A 13,891-nucleotide genomic window follows, 5' to 3' on the forward strand; every position below is an offset into this window, starting at 1 on the left:
AGATCTACAATTGTTACATAGATCATTTTCCCATTTGAGAAATTTTTATCAAACACTAGTCACAATTTTCCTTATCTCTTATAGACTTTCTAAAACTATGTCACACACTTGTGAAAATTGAACTACATTTTGTTCAAGCTTTCTCAAATGAAAAAATGGTCTATATAAGGATTGTAGATATTGATGATATGAACAAACTTGGTATTCAAAACTTTTCAATTTTAGACAATCTAGGGTTCCGAAAACTAGTTTGTAGGCGTCGAAATTTAAAAATCATAAATTTGAACCGTCCAAACTTTCTCAAATGGAAAGTTGACCAAAACAACAATTGTAGATCTTTTTGAGTTTAACAAACTTGGTATTCAAAACTTTTCAATTCGAAGTCATTTAGAGTCCATAATACTAGGGTCAAAGTGTTGTTTTTTCATTTGACCAAATTTGACTTGGTCAAACTTGCTCAAATGAGACACTAAATGACCTCAGATGAAAAAACTCTGAATACCAAGTTTGATCATCTCAGCAAGATCTACAATTGTTACATAGATCATTTTCCCATTTGAGAAATTTTTATCAAACACTAGTCACAATTTTCCTTATCTCTTATAGACTTTCTAAAACTATGTCACACACTTGTGAAAATTGAACTACATTTTGTTCAAGCTTTCTCAAATGAAAAAATGGTCTATATAAGGATTGTAGATATTGATGATATGAACAAACTTGGTATTCAAAACTTTTCAATTTTAGACAATCTAGGGTTCCGAAAACTAGTTTGTAGGCGTCGAAATTTAAAAATCATAAATTTGAACCGTCCAAACTTTCTCAAATGGAAAGTTGACCAAAACAACAATTGTAGATCTTTTTGAGTTTAACAAACTTGGTATTCAAAACTTTTCAATTCGAAGTCATTTAGAGTCCATAATACTAGGGTCAAAGTGTTGTTTTTTCATTTGACCAAATTTGACTTGGTCAAACTTGCTCAAATGAGACACTAAATGACCTCAGATGAAAAAACTCTGAATACCAAGTTTGATCATCTCAGCAAGATCTACAATTGTTACATAGATCATTTTCCCATTTGAGAAATTTTTATCAAACACTAGTCACAATTTTCCTTATCTCTTATAGACTTTCTAAAACTATGTCACACACTTGTGAAAATTGAACTACATTTTGTTCAAGCTTTCTCAAATGAAAAAATGGTCTATATAAGGATTGTAGATATTGATGATATGAACAAACTTGGTATTCAAAACTTTTCAATTTTAGACAATCTAGGGTTCCGAAAACTAGTTTGTAGGCGTCGAAATTTAAAAATCATAAATTTGAACCGTCCAAACTTTCTCAAATGGAAAGTTGACCAAAACAACAATTGTAGATCTTTTTGAGTTTAACAAACTTGGTATTCAAAACTTTTCAATTCGAAGTCATTTAGAGTCCATAATACTAGGGTCAAAGTGTTGTTTTTTCATTTGACCAAATTTGACTTGGTCAAACTTGCTCAAATGAGACACTAAATGACCTCAGATGAAAAAACTCTGAATACCAAGTTTGATCATCTCAGCAAGATCTACAATTGTTACATAGATCATTTTCCCATTTGAGAAATTTTTATCAAACACTAGTCACAATTTTCCTTATCTCTTATAGACTTTCTAAAACTATGTCACACACTTGTGAAAATTGAACTACATTTTGTTCAAGCTTTCTCAAATGAAAAAATGGTCTATATAAGGATTGTAGATATTGATGATATGAACAAACTTGGTATTCAAAACTTTTCAATTTTAGACAATCTAGGGTTCCGAAAACTAGTTTGTAGGCGTCGAAATTTAAAAATCATAAATTTGAACCGTCCAAACTTTCTCAAATGGAAAGTTGACCAAAACAACAATTGTAGATCTTTTTGAGTTTAACAAACTTGGTATTCAAAACTTTTCAATTCGAAGTCATTTAGAGTCCATAATACTAGGGTCAAAGTGTTGTTTTTTCATTTGACCAAATTTGACTTGGTCAAACTTGCTCAAATGAGACACTAAATGACCTCAGATGAAAAAACTCTGAATACCAAGTTTGATCATCTCAGCAAGATCTACAATTGTTACATAGATCATTTTCCCATTTGAGAAATTTTTATCAAACACTAGTCACAATTTTCCTTATCTCTTATAGACTTTCTAAAACTATGTCACACACTTGTGAAAATTGAACTACATTTTGTTCAAGCTTTCTCAAATGAAAAAATGGTCTATATAAGGATTGTAGATATTGATGATATGAACAAACTTGGTATTCAAAACTTTTCAATTTTAGACAATCTAGGGTTCCGAAAACATATTACATAATATCCGTCTCTAAAACATAATATATTAAACATGCATCGTTGTATCATGCGGGCACAACAGTGAATTTCTTCTTGACGTATGACCCTTGGTTATGATCTTGTCGTAACCATGGAGTGTCTTCATCATTTAACATGATGCTTGGATCTTTCTTCACTATGAAGGGTGGAATTCGGACATTTCTTTCGTAATCTTCTGACATGTCTGACTTGTCTTCAATTCCTACTATATTTATTTTCCCTAGAAAGAATTATGTGGCGCTTTGGCTCATTGATCATTGAGTTGATGTCTTCGTTTTTTCCTCTCTTTGATTTTGTAGACATGTCTTTCACATAGAACACCTGACTCACATCGGCAGCAAGGACGAATGGTTCCTCTTTGTATCCAATATTGTTGAGGTCCACTGTTGTCATTCCATACTCTTTGTCGACTGTTACCCCTCCTCCGGTCAGCTTCACCCATTGGCACCGGAACAAAGGGACTTTAAAATTAGGTGCGTAGTCTAGTTCCCATATCTCTTCTATGCGGCCATAATATGTTTGTATATTCCTATTTGGATCTGTGCCATCTATGCGAACACCACTATTTTGATTGGTGCTCCTTTTATCTTGGGCAACTGTGTAAAATGTATTCCCATTTATCTCGTACCCTTGGTACGTGAGGATATGCCACGATGGCTGCCTAGCCAACAAATACAGTTGCTCATCAATATTGTCATCGCCTTGACATTCTTTTCGCAACCAACCACTGAAACTTTCATGTGCTGACACCTAATCCAAGCTTCAGTCTTCCCTGGAAACTTGGATCGTAAGAACTCCTTATGTATCTCGATGTACGGATGCACCAATGACGAGTTCTGAAGAACTGTGTAGTGTGCTTTATTGAAATAATCGTCTTCCATGCCAATATATGTTTTCTTCCCTAAAGTTCCTTTACCACTGAGTCTCCCCTCATGTCGTGATTCGGGAACGCCAATCGGAGCAATGTCAGGAATAAAGTCAACACAGAACTCAATGACCTCCTCTGTTCCATAGCCCTGGGCGATGCTTCCTTCAGGCTTAGAACGGACTTTCACATATTTCTTCAAGACTCCCATAAACCTCTCGAAGGGGAACATGTTATGTAAGAACACAGGTCCAAGAATACTAATCTCCTTCACCAAATGAACTAGGATGTGTGTCATGATATTAAAGAAGGATGGAGGGAACACCAACTCAAAGCTGACAAGACATTGAACCACATCGTTCTGTAGAGTAGCTAGTTCCACTGGATTGATTGCCTTCTGAGAAATTGCATTGAGAAATGCACATAGCTTCACGGTGGCTAGACGTACATGTGGAGGTAGAATTCCTCTTAAAGCAACTGGAAGCAATTGCGTCATAAGCACGTGGCAGTCGTGGGACTTTAAGTTTAGGAATTTTTTATCTGGCACATTTATTATACCCTTTATATTGGAGGAGAATCCCGATGGGACCTTGATGCTGCTTAGACATTCGAACATGCTGTCCCTCTCTTCTTTGCTAAGCGTGTAGCTAGCAGGACTTAAGTAATGACGTCCATCACCTGTCTTCTCTGGATGAAGGTTGTCTCGTTCTTTCATGCACTGCAAGTCCTGGCGTGCTTCAAGTGAATCCTTTGGCTTCCCGTACACACCCATGAATCCTAACAGGTTCACACAAAGATTCTTTGTCAGGTGCATCACGTCGATTGCGTTGCAGACCTCTAGGACTTGCCAATAGGGTAGCTCCCAAAAGATGGACTTCTTCTTCCACATGGGTGCATGTCCATTAGCATCTTTGGGAACAGATTCACTGCCTTGTCCCTTTCCAAATACTACTTTCACATCCTTGACCATTGCGAGTACATCTTCCCCGGTTCGGTTATGAGGCTTCTTCCGGTGGTCTGGCTTACCTTTAAAATGCTTCCCTTTCTTTCTTACTTGGTGGTTCAAAGGAAGGAATCGACGATGGCCAAGGTACACGACCTTTCGACATCTTTTCAAATATATACTGTCAAGGTCATCAAAACAATGTGTGCATGCATTATATCCTTTGTTTGTCTGACCTGAAAGATTACTTAAAGCAGGCCAATCATTGATGGTTACGAACAACATTGCTCGTAGGTCAAAGTGTTCTTGTTTGTACTCATCCCAGACACGTACACCTGGTTTGTTCCATAAAACTAGAAGTTCTTCAACTAATGGCTTCAGATATACATCAATATCGTTGCCAGGTTGCCTCGGACCTTGGATGAGGATCGGCATCATAATGAACTTCCGCTTCATGCATAACCATGGAGGAAGGTTGTAGATACATAGAGTAACTGGCCAAGTGCTATGACTAGTGCTCTGCTGTCCAAAAGGATTCATACCATCTGTACTTAAGGCGAACCTTAAGTTTCTAACCTCATTTGCAAACTCTGAAAATTCTCTATCTATCGCTCTCCACTGGGACCCATCAGCTGGGTGTCTCAGCATATTGTCTACCTTACGGTCTTCTTTATACCACCGCAACAACTTTGCGTGGTCTTTATTTCTGAACAAACGTTTTAAGCGTGGTATTATAGGAGCATACCACATAACCTTGGCAGGGATTTTCTTTCTAGGACGTTGTTCACCCTCGACGTCACCAGGATCATCGCGCCTGATCTTATACCGCGATGCTTTACATACCGGGCATTCATCCAAATTCTCGTATTCATTGCCATGGTAGAGGATACAGTCATTAGGACATGCATGTATCTTCTGGATTTTTAATCCCAAAGGGCAGACAACCTTTTTTGCTTCGTACGTAGTGGTGGGCAATTCATTTGGCTTCGGAAGCATCTTCTTTATGAGGTTTAATAAATTCCCAAATGCCTTATCGGATACACCATTCTTTGCCTTCCACTGTAGCAATTCCAGTGTTGTACCCAGCTTTTTTTGCCCCTCTTCGGCCATCGGGTATAGCAACTTCCTATGATCCTCAAGCATGCGCTCCAACTTAACTTTCTCTTTTTCACTTTCCCATTCTTGTTGTGCATCACGAATGGCATCGCCAAGAGCATCACCGAGATCATCTTCTACCGCTACCTCTTCTTCATCTCCCCCCATTGTAGTATCATCAAAGGCACCATACTAAGCAATAATGTCATCAATGTCTAAATCTTCTCCTTCACCTTCTTCCATCATGACCCCGCTTTCTCCATGCTTAGTCCAACATATATAGTTTGACATGAAACCTGACTTAAGCAAATGTGAATGAAGACTCATTGAGCTTGAATATTCCTTTAAATTCTTACATAGGGCACATGGACAGCATATGAAACCATCCCGCTTATTTGCCTCGGCCACACCTAAGAAATAGTGCAAGCCCTCTATAAAGTCTTGGGAGCGACGATCGGCATTGTACATCCAATGGCGTGACATAATCTGTATTACACGACAAATTATGAAAACCTTGAACATAATTAAGTATTTTATTACACAACATAAATGACACACACACGGTTGATTAATTAACTAAGCCTGGCTACAACGTAAGCAATCCCAACTATCACTAAACAAACTAAAACTACAATGCACTTCAGTAACATAATTATTTTGTGATCGTACGCAACTAAACCAGACAAATCATTCTTCTGTTGAATATCAATAAGCTTCTCCTGCTGGCTCACTGCCTCATCAGCAGCATCCGCTACCTCAAGCGCACCCAAATTCTGCACGTATGTAGCATAATCTTCCTCCCAGTACCAACCATCGCATCCATTGCCCTCCCACTGAAATTAAAGCCAAAAAATATTTAGTCAAAAATATTCAAGAAAAGCAGGTCAATTAGCCATAATTATAAAATGCGTAAGAAACTCACATCGTGATCCGGGCACTTGTAGAAAACACGACCCTTGTTGGGTCCCTGTCTCTTGACTCGGTACTCCATCACAATCTTCTGCTTACACTTGCCGCAGATAATGAGAGGGAGTTCTGGCCTCAGTCGTTTCGCAACCGAACGAGAGGCCGAGGATCCAGTAACAGTTGTCATCTACTTTCTATACTTATTTTTGCAAACTAGTGTAAATTTCATATTTTCAAATATCCATCAAATTATAGCTCAAAAACATGTTTCAATAAATAACCATCCGTACTAGTTGACCTTGCTTACGTGATCATCTCGACGAGCATTTCTCCACCGGACGGCACCGTACTTGGCCAAGGAAGAGCTCCGATTCTACGAGAAAGGGAACACGGTCTTCCACGACCGTTGCCGCTCTCCCTCGTAGAATCAAAGCTCCTCCTTGACAACCGTTACCGCTCGGCAGAGAACATGCTCGCCGAGATGAACACGGTCCGCAAGTTCAACTAGTACGGATTTTCTACAATTTTCTAACAATTTTCTAAGTTTTTCATTTCATGGAAAAATTAATTCTAAGATCACGTAAGCCACCGGGGACGAGAATGGCGCGTGCTCCAGCGAGGACGAGCGAGGCGTGATTTTGATGAACTAATTTAACTTTTGTTTATCCAAACATATATGCAAATCATCATGTGATTTTGAGCTAAAAATGACATATAAAATCATAATAAAGTCCAACATATAAAGTTACACATGCATCTACATTGCAAAATGAGATAAGCTACTGATAAAACATAAGAGGATTAAGTTTGTTACCTCCAAAATCGAAGAGCAACACCAATGGAGGGGGAGAGTGCAAGAACAACAGCAAGCTGAAGAACAGAGGCAGTGAGTTTGAATAATGGAATGGCTCGGGCTCGGGGAGGAAGAATTGAGCAGAATTATAGGCCGGGATAATTAGTCCCGGTTAGGGGTCCAAACCGGGACTAAATATTAATCTTTATTCCCGGGGAATAACCCAAACCGGGACTAAAAGCTTTAGTCCCGGCTGGTATTACCAACCGGGACTAAAGGTAAACCTTTAGTCCCGGTTGGTAATACCAGCCGGGACTAAAGATCCCTGCCCCGCGGACGACCGTTGGGCAGGGACCTTTAGTCCCGGTTGGTATTACCAACCGGGACTAAAGGGTCCTTTAGTCCCGGGGGCAAAAAATGCCGAGGCTAATGCTAAATTGGGACATCGTTCTAAAGTCTGTTCTCTAGTAGTGTAGAAGCCGGTGTTCTTCTTGCGATGGCGCCCAGGGATGGTACCGACCACTGTAAGGAGTTGGAGCTAGATGCAGCTATCGAGCAGTCAGGGTACAATGTGTTGCACACTTTGAGTCATGAGGTCGGTCCAAGTCTTTTGTCTTTGCTTTTGCCTCCGCCAAGGCACCAAAATGTCCTAGAAAAACCCTTGCACTCCCGCCAAGATGAAATGTTGTGTCACCAGCGGTTTAGGGTACTATCCGTAGAGGCGATACATAATATGTTTTTACAAACCACATTGAACCATGTTTTTAGGGCAATGAGGTGCTTCTTGACATCTTTATTTGAAATTCGATATTGACTCCGTGCATGCTTTCAATGGTTTCATATATTTAATAACCAGCTTCTGATGGACATGGATACATTGCAGCTCCTACACTAATTTATCCATGTTACACAGTTGTTGTCAAGAAATAAACATTGATCCACACAACACAGTAAAGACCAGCATGAGATAAATATAAGGGTACATATTCGTAATGCTCCAACTCTAATGGTTTTCAGGCAGCAACTGTGGTGCCACCATGGATTTTTTTATGTGATATAATGATATAATAAATGAGAGAGAAGGGAGAGTGGAAGCGATCAGATCTCATGCAAGACATGTTTTGAAAGGAAAAAAAACTATTGCACTAGACATGCACTATCAAATTTTGCACTGTAAGCAGGTTGTTTATTCGTGATTGGTGGGGAAGAATGATGAGTGGCTGCATAGTTGCTTAGGGCATCCGCAGTGGTGCTATCGATTTCGATAGCTGCCACAGGACCAAATCAGACATGCACACATATGTCAATGTTAGTTAATAATAAATTACTCTCTCTCTCTCTCTCTCTCGTATACTGTGATTGGCGGCCAGAGTAAAAAAGCAATATGCACCTATCTGCGTTCGCTTTAATAGGCTCCACACTAGCGCTAAAGAAGTTGCTAGCGTTTAACTTTTTTCTCGTTTTCTCCCCGCCACGTCAATCCGAACCTTCCACCAAGCCTACTCAGCTAGAGATTTGATAGTTGTTGGGAACGCCCTTAGGCTATGGATAGATATAGTGCAGTGGTAACAATAGCTTCTAGATGGTCGGGATAGAAATTAGCTATTTTGTGGTGTTTGGGTTGGGATTGGCCTAAATAATCAACCGTATCAACTACTAGGATATCTGATATTCACCACATTAAATGAGAGCTCACGCTCTAGGTGCCAGTACCTCATACAATTAATGTCTCTAGCTAGTCATGATAGTCCATATAATTTGAAATCACAGTTATCATTTATGGTCGTACAAATCCAAGATTTCTCAAGCGCATGCTCACTATGGTAGTTGAATTGTCATCTAATTAAGATTACAGATTTAAATGAAGAATGTCACTAGATCAAACTTTTGACTAGGATAGATAATTAAATGTATACCATCTTCACTCTTATACCATATCTTATAGATTTTGTATATTTGTGGTTGTATCTCTAGAATCTCGACCCATTTATTTCATTCAAGTGAAATATCTCTATATGCCACACGCCATTATTATATTTTCGATATTTGAAGTGATCTGCGACTCGGAGAGCTATAACATTAACGGAAATCATTGAATTGAAATTAAAATATGTGAAGATACGAAGGCAAAATCTTGCTTGGACATTAATCTTCAATAATCTCCACCCTTCAACAACCCCCACCTCCTCTTATAAGAAGCCATGATACTGTGGTAGAGGCACATGTAGATTCTATAGGCAGAAATCAACACCTTTTTGTTTCCTTAGTAGACCTTCCATGGAGGATCAATCATGGAAGGCCTACTTCTCCCATCAGCCTCCTCCAAAACCTTGCCTAACCAAAATAGTATCAGATCTTAAGAAGAGAGAACTAGCTAGGCCCACATTTGTATGCCTACAATGCACCAAGGAGTCTAGTTCCCAACCAGCCATGGCTTCCCACTGCAAACAACATGTCCAGGCCGGCATGCCTAAGGGGACTGTTGAGCACATTAAGTATTATCCAGACCACACATATTTTTTCTTATGCAGTGATGCTCAACCAAGTTCATCATCTGCTGATGGAGTCTTGCCACAAGGGCCAAACCAGACCAAGCAGCAGGTACCTTGGCCAAGCTACAAAACTGTTTTTGCTTATGCTGGAAGTCCTTTCATGTCACATCTAGCAAGTCTCATGAGAGACAACCATAACAGAGTTGCTCTGAGGACAACACCTGTTGGAGTCAAGCCCGACATTGACCTGGCCCTACGGTTGGGTCCTGCTCTTCGTACGTCTGATGGCTCCACCTTACAGGCCGGGTTGGATGACAATCTGGTGGCTAGATTCAAGAAGTAGTGCTGACTACATGGTGACAACTCCAAGGAGGGAAATGCTGATCAATGGGCCATGGGATGAAAGAAAGCAAGAATCTAGAGCTTCTGTTATGAATATTTATAGTTTTGTTACATCTATCTTTTTTGAATAAAAATTATATCTAGTTTCTTATAGTTCGGGCTGCATTGTGTTTCTGCAGTTCTGCTATGGAACAAGTTTGATGTATGAGATGTGCACACATTTGTGCTACATGTTGCACTTGCTAGTATTATACTATGTCATAGAATGTTAGCTTCTTTTCTATGATTAATTTACTTCTTGGCCAGATTCAAATTTCCCTGAATTTGGATATTATATATTTGTCTAAAGGCATGTCACATATACAGGAACTTTACATATTCATGAGTTTGATGTGGGAATGTAAAGTATTGGAATTAAAATTAAAGTTATGTGATATGAGAACTAAATAGGGTGTTTATACAGATGCTACTTCTATTTATTAACAATTTAACCTTTGTTTCATATTTTGAAGTATATAAACATGGTGTTTATACTATATCTTGCTTGTGGTGCTGCTTGTCGCATGGATTGTTTATGGTAGCTAGTAGGTGGTGACAGCTATATGTAGCCTTTGTATTGCACCACGTGTTCTTAGGTAAGTCAATAAAAACCAGTAAGGCCCCATAAAAAGTTAGTTGCTTTGGGCAAGACCTTTGTCCTCTTGTTTCATCTTTCGCCTCGTGTACCCATTGTGTGAACTCAATCTACTTGCTACAACTCTATGATTAAGATAGAACCATAGAAGTAGAGTTGGATCATAGGAACCTTATACTCTCTCGTTGTCCTCCCATCTAGCTATACATGTTTAGTTATCTTTCTAAGTTATCTTTATCTTCGTGTCTTGGACTTGTTTCATCACCCTTCCTATCCAAATTCGATTACCCCCACTACACTATTAACAACTAAGTTGTGGTAACACTAAGATCTCTCATTTATTGTCATTCCTAGCTTCCGCTTTCCCTAGGGAATAAATAAATAATGATACATTGGAATACTCTTGGTGAAGTGCTACAACGGTATTCTGTGTGTGCTTGTAGAATTCTCTACTTGAGCATAAGAAATACCAACAATGTTGCAGATGAACCTTGTCATGAAACATATGCCCTTGCCTGACTTCCTTCCTTGAATACTCCCATGATGAATGATGACCATCGTCGATCGTCATGGCATCCGGTGTGATGTGAGTCCAATCCACAGGGATATCGATCGGTCTTGTCATTGAAGCTCCTACCAGCAAATTCGGCCACAAAGGTGAGGTGCTCGGCATCATCAGGCTCCATCTGTTCGATGATTCTGTCGACCTCCTCACCGTGCTCAGCTTCCATCTGTCAACCATATTCTTCCTCTTCTGCATCCTATGTCATGTTCTGAACCGCCTCATCGCAAACATAGGTCTACTCAGCAATTGTGGCCTCTAAGTTCTCCTGTAATATAACTGTGTTGCTGCTCTAAGCTTGCATGCCTCCATCGAGCAACTCATCAATAAGCATGATATTGTTATAACCACGCTCCAACGCCTTACACACAAGTAATTTCCATTTCTTCGTGTTACTGGCCTCGCACAACTCCCATCTCCATCCATTCTCTCACAATTTTGGCACAAAAATATTAATCCTGAAACGTTGCTGGGAGGGCAGAACACCAAAATATTCATGTAGTCAAGCTAAAACTTGCTTGTGGCTATAATCTAGTGGCTATATTATACAACTAACCCTAAACTAAGAAATTTACCTAACAAAGCAACTAACCCTAACCTGCTAAAAAACTAACCCTAATCCTAACCTAACAAAGAACTAAACTTAAACTAACAATAATCTATCCATAGTCTACACTAATTCAAACTAACCCTAACTAAAAGCCTAATCTAATCATAGTCTAAACTAACTTCCAAAACCCTAACAAATCAAATCAAACTATAGAGACTAAATTACCCAAAAACTAAATCTATCTAAGTACAAATCCTAATCAACAATAAACATCTAACTACAAATCATATTGTTAAAAAAATGCAAAAAAGGAAGAACAACCTTACCTATAGGCGAGGTGGGGGTAGCGGTAGGGGAGATGGGGGCGGCGCGGCATAGCCTAGATGGGGCCGTCGACGGCGGCGGCGGTGGCGGCTACCATGCCTTCAAAGGCACATGTCCGACCTCTAATCTCTCTCTCTCTCTCTCTCTCTCTCTCTCTGTCTGTCTGTCTCGTGCGTGGAACAGGAGGTGGCGGCAGCGGTAAGAGCGAGAGAGAGGAGGCGCGAGAAGGAAGATGGTAGTAGATATTTTTGGCCCTGTCGGCCATCCGCGGACCGATAAAATCCTGTCAGCCGCTAGATGGTCGACATGACTACAGGCCAAAATAAGACGGACGTGGAAAGGGTTTCTATCCACCCGGTGGGCCAAGTCAGCGATTGAGCTACCAACAGGATCCAATCGGCCCTCCAGCTGCCAATAGGGGTCTTATCAGCTTTTCAAAGGCTGACACGATACTAAAATTACAATTCATTTTAAACGTTAACCAGATTTGCAATTATTCATTATAAAATATTATATTTTAAAAAAAATCGGCATGCAGCCAGGCAGTCTATACCGGCGCCGCGGCCAGGCGCGAGCATGGCGTACACAGGCGGCGGCCAGCTGGCTCAGCGTGACTCAGCACACGATCACATCACACATGACCAAGGAAAATAGTAGTATATTGGATCCAAAATAATTAGATCGAGTGGACATGCGCAGGGCTTAGGGTGTGTATCTAGGCCCATACAAGACCCATGAATAAAATCATGAATTATTTAATTAGTATTTAGTGTTTCTCAAAAAAAATTAATTAGTATTTAGTTGCTTTAAGATGTATGCAACCTTTTTTTTGGAATGACTACCAGAGCAAAATTCTTAATTTAATAGCTCTGCTATATTGATCCTATTTACCAGTGGTATGTATATAACCAACGTTTTGGTAGCATGAGTACGTTAATTTCAATTCATTTCGGAGAGCACGAAGCCGCCAATCAAAATAGAGAGTAGTATATATATGTACACTACAAAGAGAGGAAGACGTGGACCGACCGATGAATCGATCATCTACCACACAGTACATGATGCATGCCGTGCGTGCACGGTGATGGATCGAGAATCTGGAGGTGAGCATGGCGATGGTGCAGGATCCGCCGGCCGACGGGAAGGGCAGCGCGTGGCGGCCGTGGCCGTGGTGGTGGCAGCTGATCAGGTAGAGCGCAAGGCGCTTCTTGGCCCTCCGGAGCAGCAGCAGCTTGTCTTCACCCCACTCGGTCACGGCCGCCACCACCTGCCTCTTTCCACCGCCTGCTGCAGCTGCAGCACTCGTCGCCATCGGCAGCATCCGCCCTGTTCCCGGCCACAGCCTCCTCTTCCGCGGGGCTCAGGCCGTCCTTCTCGTCGTCCTACGCGGGCGACCAGTCCCACTGCAGCGGGTAGCTGTGCAGGAACACACGCGTGGTGCTGTAGTCCTCATAGCGGAAGCTCCTCGTCGGCTTCACGGCCTCGCCCTCCTCCATGGATATCCTCCGGTTCATCTGTCCTGCCGTCGTCGATCGCCGATGGTTGCGATGGGAGATTGTAGCCTGCTGGTGGTATGCTGTGCAGATGTAGGCTACTGGGGGATGATGGGAGATGATGGTAGCCTGCTGGGGGTACAAATAAAACTGTGGAGAAATACTTACCAATAGACCATACCAATCACACTATGATTTCCTAAAATCAATTGTTCCAAAAAGCTTCGACTGTTGAAAGCAGAAGTAAAGATGATAGAGAACCTCATAAGTCCTACATCGTCCTAAAATTCATACCATTGAGTACCTTTCTAATAGCTTACAATGAAACTAATTATTGTTTTGTTGCTGAATTTGTATGAACATCGCAAGCTAAATCTATTACTTGTCCTTCACTTAAGCCGATTCAAAGAAATTGTCAAGAGGAGATGAAATACCAAATGTGATAGAATATTTGACGACACGTTTAAAAATAGATGCATTATTTTATTGACACATCCTTTATGGATGCTTTATGAACTAAAAACTCATGC

General features: G+C 40.5%; 1 protein-coding gene and 1 pseudogene across 1 annotated transcript; one reads left to right on the forward strand and one right to left on the reverse strand.

Annotated features, from left to right (window-relative positions):
• Nucleotides 1-2,388: 2,388 nt before the first annotated feature.
• On the reverse strand, nucleotides 2,389-6,577 carry LOC136525369 (uncharacterized; annotated as a pseudogene).
• Nucleotides 6,578-9,241: 2,664 nt separating this feature from the next.
• Nucleotides 9,242-9,799, forward strand: LOC136528415 (uncharacterized). Its single transcript, XM_066521372.1, has one exon. It carries the CDS (start codon nucleotides 9,242-9,244, stop codon nucleotides 9,797-9,799), a length of 558 nt encoding a protein of 185 aa, XP_066377469.1.
• Nucleotides 9,800-13,891: the final 4,092 nt, after the last annotated feature.

The sequence above is a fragment of the Miscanthus floridulus genome, chromosome 19 (assembly GCF_019320115.1).
Source record: "Miscanthus floridulus cultivar M001 chromosome 19, ASM1932011v1, whole genome shotgun sequence".
NCBI lineage: Eukaryota > Viridiplantae > Streptophyta > Magnoliopsida > Poales > Poaceae > Miscanthus > Miscanthus floridulus.